This window comes from Nannobrachium achirus, assembly GCF_963921795.1.
Source record: "Nannobrachium achirus genome assembly, chromosome: 19".
Lineage (NCBI taxonomy): Eukaryota > Metazoa > Chordata > Actinopteri > Myctophiformes > Myctophidae > Nannobrachium > Nannobrachium achirus.
The window spans coordinates 53,760,790-53,769,514 of record NC_137826.1 but is presented as its reverse complement, the minus strand read 5'-3'; the positions used below and the strand labels follow the sequence as shown (position 1 = coordinate 53,769,514).

The 8,725-nt window shown below is 51.0% G+C and overlaps 1 protein-coding gene across 1 annotated transcript; it reads left to right on the top strand.

The window, feature by feature from the left end:
* Positions 1–916: 916 nt before the first annotated feature.
* LOC308304928 (erythroid differentiation-related factor 1-like) lies at positions 917–4,687 on the top strand (the record flags this gene model as incomplete). Its single annotated transcript, XM_080749552.1, has 1 exon — positions 917–4,687. The coding sequence occupies one exon, from the start codon at positions 917–919 to the stop codon at positions 4,685–4,687; it is 3,771 nt and encodes a 1,256-aa protein (XP_080605678.1).
* Positions 4,688–8,725: the final 4,038 nt, after the last annotated feature.

Genomic DNA, 8,725 nt, shown 5'->3' with positions numbered 1-8,725 from the left:
TTTTTTATGAATTCTGAACGAATGAATGATTTCGTCTGGAGGGCCAAATTGTCATGTGAAGCTTGACCAATCCTCAATTCTGCATGCACGGGACATGTACGGGACACACAAAGCCACTCCTTGGAAGCAGCTTTCACCGCTTCAAAAAAAAAAAACACTCAAATATGATGTTTATAGGCACTTCTGATAGCATGTGAAACCAAGTCATCAGGTGAGGTGGTCAAGCTGTCCATGAATAATGGAAGTATGTTCCTCTCCATGCTGACTGTAGCGAAGGGTCCAATATGTATATATATAATATATTTGTATTAAGTCTGAGTGGATGAATGGTTTTATCTGGAGGGCCAAATTGTCACGTGAAGCTTGACCAGTCCTCACATTGGGACGCACGAGACGGACAAAGCCACTTCTTGGAAGCGGTTTTCACCGCTTAAAAAAAAAAGGGGGAAATATTTGGAAATATTTCGCAATATTTTATATAATCTTGTATTGGACAAGATATTCTCAAATGAGGGTCTGTGGACATATGCATGTTAATACTGTTGCCAACTTGCCATGCTGGCATCATGGAACCCATATTTGGGTACAGCTAAGTTAAAACTCTTTATATTGAGCTGGCAGACATGCTATCTATCTAATATCAACCGATGTCTGTCTGTCTGTCTGTCTGTCTGTCTGTCTGTCTGTCTGTCTGTCTGTCTGTCTGTCTGTCTGGAACCCATATGATGACATCATTGATACTAAACAGTGCCCAATTTTGGAGATGACTGACATCACTGCTACCGACGCCATGGTAACAGCAGCATCATCATGACCTCACAGGAATGACACAAGCATTTTAGAATTTAGCTTATTTGAGTAGCGTTTGTCAGTTAACGTTAGCTGGACTGAACATCCAGCGGTTCTTAGACGAAGTATGACGAGCACATCCCCCGAGGGCAAAGAACATGGAATCCTTTCAAGGGATGTGAATGCCAAAATAGGGAGCGCCCCCAGCTCTGCAAGAGAACAGCAACACAAGAGACACATGTCGTCGGAAATGTGCTCAAGAAACAACGAAGTCAAGAGCCGCGCAGTGGTCAAATACTCTGCTGCCCCGCCCCTCAGCAACTACGCACTGCTGCAGAAGACGGATCTGAATCTGCCCCTTGCCAACTGGCCGAGAGGGAACCCTCAGCTTGGAGGGGATGCAGGGGGTGCACGCGCCAACCTGTTCGGCAGCAGCAGCGCTAAGAGCAAACCGTTCTCCAGTTTCGGGATGGCGTACGACTTCATCGACTACCTCGAAGGCGTGGACGTGGTGTCGGACTCGGAGAACGTCAAGAAGCTCCTCAAGATCCCCTACAGCAAGTCTCAAGTGAGCATGGCCGTGCACTGCGTGGGGAGGACCTTGTTCCTGGACGAGCTGAACGTCCAGGAGCTCTTCATGAGGTCCTCTCAGAGGGGCGACTGGATGTGGCTCAAAGAGTTCTGCCAGCGACTGACACAACGAAAGTGGAAGAGGAAAAAGAAGAGTAAAGAGCTCTGTTATCAGAAAGCGATCCTGTCAAAGTTCCTCTACTACAGTATGAATGGCGATGGGGCCACGGAGCCCTCGACAAAAGATCCACATCAAAGGGACGATGAGAGTGGAGCTGAGGAATTCAGTCCATCCTGGCTGGCTACCTTCACTTCTTCTGACTTGGAGGAGTCTAAAACTCCCAAACAGGAGAGCGTTTGTTCTGTGGACAGCGTGGCGAACCTCTTCCCCAAAGATCAAACCCCACCTCGATTCTTCAGCGAGGGAGAACGTGGTCAGGGTCTGAGGAACGACTTCACCCGGAACATCGAGTGGACGTTTGAGGACATCCACATGTTGGTGGGGTCCAACATGAACATCTTCGGAGGCCGCCGCCACCCTGCCGTCAGCCTGCGCCTCAGGGACAACAACAAGCCCATCAACATCCTGACCGGCATCGACTACTGGCTGGACAACCTGATGTGCAACGTGCCGGAGCTGCTCATGTGCTTCCACGTCGACGGCGTCGTCCAGAGGTACGAGATGATAAAGACGGAGGACATACCCGACCTAAAGGACTCCACCTTCTCCACCCGGGAGGTGACGGACATCGCGCGGAACATCCTCTCCTTCCTCAAGTCCAACTGCACCAAGGAGGGACACACCTACTGGCTCTTCAAAGACAGCGGCAGTGACACTGTGAAGCTCTACGACCTCACGGCGCTGTGCGAAGAGGCCGAGGAAGAGGAGAAATGTCAGAACCCGTTCAGCCTCCCCGTGGCCGTGCTGCTGTACAAGGTGGCCAGCAACTTGATGCTGAAAGAAGCCAGACGACGGAACAGGAAGCACTACGGGACGATCAGAACTCTGCTTCTGAACTGCGTCAAGCTGTTGGAGCAGGAGGAGAGACACCCCCAGATGGTGGCGTCGGCCCACTACATGCTGTCGGAGCTCTTCCAGCTCGACGAGCCGCCGGAAGAGGAGGAGAGCGGAGACGAGTCGCTCCCGGCCGCCAGTGGTTCAGAGGACAGCAGCCACAGTGACACAGAGTGGGGCGAGGAAGAGGAACCGCTGCCAGGCAAGAAGGGCTCCTACAGCACGTGTTCCTCCGACCCTCTGGACGACAGCAAAGCCGTGGCTGTGATCCGCTCCGTCGGCGAACTTTCCATTCCAGAACGATACACGTCTTCTCTCCGAATCAGACAGAGCCGTGCTTTCCCTGTGTCTCAGGACAAGGAGGAGAGGTGCAGACAAGTGCTGGGCTGTGTTCTGAAGGGACTTAAAGTGGTGGACGACGGAGAGAAGGAGAGTGATCTTCCAGCCGCCGAACCGAACACTCCCATACCCCTACGGTACAAAGACGGGAGTGCGGGCGGAGCCTGCGACACAGAGAAAGGCCTCAGTCTCCTGGGCAGAGCGGTTTCCTTCAAGGCGGACCAAAAGCATCGGACGTTCTCCGGGATGATTCCGGGCTCCTGGCAGCACCGCATGAAGCTCCAGCTCTTCCTGAAGGCCTCCAAGGCGTACTACGTTCTGTCGGACGCGGCCACAGACCTGCGTAAGTACGGACGCGCCCTGCGCTACATCAAGCTGGCCCTGCAGTGCTACGACGCCTTCTGCTCCGTGAGCAGCGACGCCGCGCGTCCACAGGCGCCGCTGCTGTTCCACTACCGGTGCCTGTCACTGTGCGGGGACATCCAGCTGATGCTGGCCCAGAACCCCGGCGACAGGGCCGCCCACCTGGAGGAGTACAGCTACCAGACCAGAGAGGACCAGGAGATCCTGCACAGCCTGCACCAGGAGAGCAGCTGCCTGGCATTCGCCGCGGCCACCGACCTGACCGCATCGACGGAACCGGAGCAACAGCTGTTTGTCAGCAGCAAGTGCTATGAGGCGGCGCACGAGGTGGCGCTCAACTCCGGGTTGGTGAAGTCGGACCACGGAGCGGACGAGCTGCCTCGGCAGGCGCTGAGGCGGCTGGGCAATGTCCGCAACGAGATGGGCGTTTACTACATGAACCGGGTGGCTGCGGCCATGCCGGCCGCCGAGACGCACGCGAAAACGGCGGAAGAACAGGAGCTGTGGAAGAAGAGCTTTTCCTGCTTTGAGGCGGGCCTGAAGGACTTTGAGATGATCCAGGACAGCGCCAACGTGGCCCTGCTGCTGTGCAACACGGGCAGGCTGATGAGGGTCTGCGCCCATGCCCACCGCGCCCGTGTCTCCGCCGCCCAGGGCACCGGAGGGGAGTTCTCTCCCGAGGAGGCCCTGTACTACAACAAGGCCATAAGCTACTATGTGCGCGCCACGCAGTCGCTAGCCAGCAGGGGCCGCCACCCGGCCGTGTGGGACAGCGTCAACTGGGAGCTGTGCACCACCTACTACACCCTGGCCACGCTGCTGCAGGAGCACGCCCCGCTGTCCCGCCCGGAACAGGTGGAGCGCCAGGTGACGGAGGCCATGATGAAGTCACTGAGGTACTGCGACCTGCTGACAGAGTCGCCTCGCCAGCTGCTCTACCGGCGCAGAGCGGCCGCCATCCACCAGCGCCTGGCCTCCATGCACCACAGCTGCTTCCGCAACCAGGCGGGCGGCGCCGGCGAGCGCTCCAGGAAGCAACAGCGGAGCCTGGCGGAGCTGCACTACGGCAAGGCTGTAGCGCTTCTCCTCACCCTGAAAGACGCCGCGCCGCCCTGTGAGCTCCTTCGCGCCCTGCTGGAGAGGGCGGCCCTCGCCCAGTCCACTGCGGCCGGCCAGAGTGGCGGCGCGGCCAAGCTGAAGACGCTGACGGGCGCCCTGGAGATTGTGACGCAGACCAGCCATGCCTTCCACCTCATCCATAAGGAACTGCTGAGGATGTCTGACACGGCCAGGCCAACACAGGAGGAGGAGGAGGAGGAGGCAGGCCAAGAAGAAGGAGGAGCCAGCGTCTCCGCAGGAGTGGACCTCCAGGAAGTGGAGCAGTTGACAGCGACGTTTGAGTCGAGTCTCTCCTCCCTGCTGTTGCAGCTAGTCAAGCTGACGACGGCCGCCACAAAGTGCAAACCCAGCGGTAAGGACCAGGAGCTGCTGAAGACCTATAAGGACGTTTACACCACGCTTCTGCGCGCCGAGAAGAACGCTGCGCTCCTCGAGCGCATCGAGCTCTACCTGGAGCTGTTGCGGCAGCTAGCGGTCAGCGGCGGAAAGTAAACAAGTACATTTACTTGACTGTGCAGCCATATTGAAAATACATTGGGCCTCTTCCTTACTTCCTTCATTCTTACCAGGTCTTACCAGTGATACTCATGAAGGCTCTGTTCCATTCTTGTCAAACAGAGTCAGTGTTACCAACTAGAAATACTGTTCCTATGAAACGGTGTGGGCTCGCATGGAGAATAACCTTAGTATAGGCCTTTAACGATTTGGGAGAACATACTACAAAAGATTTCATGTGGGTGTTGTTGTTATTTCTATCAGGTCGCACTTGTTGGTGTGGTGATGTCACCAAGAGATCTGCTCCTCCGCCTTTGTACTGTCGGACAGTTTTTTTAGGAGAATAACCTTGGTCTATAAAGTTTTGGTATAACATACTGGTCTAGCATTTCAGCGAGCCCACAATGGTCTATCTCCCTATAGCAGGGATGTCAAGGTCAAATACACAGAGGGACAAAAAACAACATTTGCTACAAGTCGAGGGCCGGACTGGTTCAATGTTTATTTAAAACTCACAATGTGTCTGTCACGGATCGCGGCAATGCGTTGTAAGCATGCAGAGTTTATTTATTTTGATGGGGAAATTACTTTCTTCTCATTGAACTGTACAGCGTTGCTTGTGTTGCTTTGCTTCGACGTGACAATGTGGAGGACGGCACGAGTCACGGCTGCATACACAACACATGAAAGCGCTAATTACATCCTCCATTCTAAATCCAAATTTCCCTTTTTGGTTTGTGATTGGTTGGCTTCAGCTGTCTGTCTAAGGAATGCATGAAATGTGGTTTGAGGTTGGCTGGCCTTATCTGTACATTTAGCATGTTGTGTTACGCTGTTTTGCATGCGGCTGCGACCTGCGGGCCGGTTCCAATAGTAATTAAATATTTTCCCCGGGGGCCATAGATAATTCATTCGCGGGCCGGATCTGGCCCCCGGGCCTCGACTTTGACATATTGACAGTATCCTTTCTGCAAGTCCAGTTGCCTGGAAAGGCTCCCTTGGGTGCCACTTTTGGAAAGCCTAATGTCTAATATTACTGATGAGTTATGTGCATTTTTCTCCCCAAGTACCTATTTTTTTTTTATTTTATAATGGAAGTCAAAGAACTTGATCTGTCAACACTTATTAATACACAAATATAGTACATAATCTCTCCTTCTGTCTGTGTCCCTTTTATGCCCATAACGTCTCTGTACTCTGTATCTTTTCGATTGATTCTTGATTCTTGATTGATTGATTGATTGATTGATTGATTGATTGATTGATTGATTATTTTAGATGCAAAACCTTTTTTCTTGCATGAAGAGATTGATACTAAATAACTAAACATTCAATCCATTGGAAGTTTTGACAACGATGGCATTTTGGGAAATAACTTCAAATGTTCAATCTCCCTCTCTCTCTCTCTCTCTCTCTCTCTCTCTCTCTCTCTCTCTCTCTCTCTCTCTCTCTCTCTCAGCTAAAGCCTTTCGATGCAGCCATAATGAGAAGTCACTTCATCCTGGAAGTGGAGTTGCTGACACCCGTCTTCAAAGCGAGACATGGCTTTAAGAGTGTGTGACTAATAGACATAGAGGGATAATCCCTCTCACAGCTGGAGTCTGCATCCAGCAGGCTTTTGGTGTGCGTGTGTGCTCGTTTGTGCGTGCGTGTGTGTGTAAGAGAGCGGGCATAAGCACTGACAGTACAATGCATGCAGAGGTGTTTGACGTGTGGCCCACCAGGGTGCGCCTGGTGTTAACTTAGTTTAGTAATAATGCGTGCAGTGTCTACTGTACGTGCACCCCCCCCCCCCCCCCCCCCCCTCACACACACACACACATACACACCCTCGCTACATCACGACTCCTTATACTCTTAAACCTTGTGCAAGTAATAGAGGCAAGGAGAGAAAAGAAATCTGATGCATTTTGTATACCGTAGTTCTATTGCATTGTAGCATAGATACAGAGATCTGGTTTGTTCAATGCTTTTATCGTTTACAATTTACATCATAATGTTATGGACCGGTCTGAGACATGCTGGGTGTGTAAATAATTGATCCTTCAAACAATAACAAGCGGTTGCAATGCCCACACCAAAATGTTACCCTTTTCTTTCCTTTTTTATTTTTTATTTGAAGAATCGTCATTTCGATGAAAAATATATTTTCTGACAGCAATCAAGCAGAACTTCAACAACAAAGAATAGCACACAGCGACACATGTTGACTGGGGAGAGGATGAGTTAAAAAGGTTATTGATCGTAATCAGTAATACTCGTTGGTGGCCAGTCTACAGTGTGATTGCTACTCTTTTACCAACAGGAATACGCAGGTGGTAGTGTGTACTGGAAGTACTGGAAGGACTCATGCCACGTCCTGCGACAACCAACGGTGTCTGATGAAGTTGTCATTGCTCCAGTCGTTAGGCAACTGTATCTGGTGGCCTGCTTTTTTTGTATGTTAGGGGCATTTAGTTAATTCCTGGCAGTTGGCACGTGTTGACCAATTCACCAACCACCTTTGTCCTCCCAGTTTTCATCCCTATTCTGCAGGACTTAGAATATCCGGCTGAGGAGTGATAGCTGCTTGGCCCCCAACAGCTCCTGCTTCGTAAGTTGCACGTTCAACGTGTTCCTTCAGGGCAGCACTTGTTGGCTGGTATGGCATCATGTGGCCTCTGCTTATGGGCAAACATCTATTCGTGCATCATTGACAGATGTGGTTGAACTGGATCGCTCATACATTATGACAACACATTTCTCCAGCATTTGGAGGCCATCGTCATCAATGGTTCCTGAATGCCACCTATGACCGGTCAGACCAGGACACTGTTGTCTTGTGCCAACTCACTCGCTTCTCCTTTTCAGAAGCTGTTTCAGCGCTCCGTGGACACAGGGATAATTCCCAATCAGTGGAAACGTTCTCTAATTATACCTGTGCCAAAAAACAACAGGCCAAAAGAGATGAACGACCTGCGCCCTGTTGCGCTAACCTCTGTGCCCATGAAATGTCTCGAAAAGATTGTTTCCAAACATCTCCTTAAAGAAGTCTCCTCCCGTCTAGATCCTTATCAGTTTGCTTACCAGGCAGAGCGGGGGGTTGATGACGCACTGCTGACAATGACCAACAGCATACTAGAACATTTGCAAAAAGATCACAGTTATGTGAAAATAGTGTTCATTGACTTCAACAGTGCGTTCAACACCATCCAGCCCCACCTGCTGGTGAGCAGGCTGATGGACTATGATGTGAATCCAAGACTTATTATGTGGATAAATGATTTTCTTTTAAATCGTTCTCAGCAGGTCCGCTTTAATACAGCTGTATCTATGTCAAAGATGATCAACACAGGTGCCCCCCAGGGCTGTGTCTTGTCTTCTTTACTGTACATACTGTACACCAACGAATGTCGAGCCTTGGGTTCCACCCAGACATTCTTCAAGTACGCTGACGACACAGCCCTGGTGGGGTTCCTTAAATCTGATGATGAATGCATAGGCAGATTTGATGAGGAGGTGGAGCACTTCACAACATGGTGCTCGGATCACTTTCTCCAGGTTAATGTGACCAAAACAAAAGAAATGGTCATAGACTTTAGGAGGAGTGGAGATGTAGTCCCACCCACCCTTGTAAACAAGGAACTTATTGAAAGGGTCAAGACCTATAAATATTTAGGCATAGAATTTGATGACAAACTGAAGTTTGACGAGTGTGCTAAAGCTAAGGTTAAAAAAATGCACCAGAGAATGTTTTTTTTTTACGGAAACTAAACTCATTTCACGTAGACCGTTGCATCCTGCAGATGTTCTATAAATCTGTCCTCCAGAGCATCCTGTCATTTGGACTGATTGCGACCGTCAGGTCGCACTTACTATCAAAACCTCCACAAACTGTGAGTCAGTCAGTCCGTCTGTCTGTCACACCTCACACCTCACACTATTGCCCTGCTTATATCTCCGCAACCGTTGCCCCGATCCATGCCAAATTTTGCACACACACTCCTTGCCTGCCAAACTACAACCTCCAAGGACCCCCGGAACTCCAGGGACCCC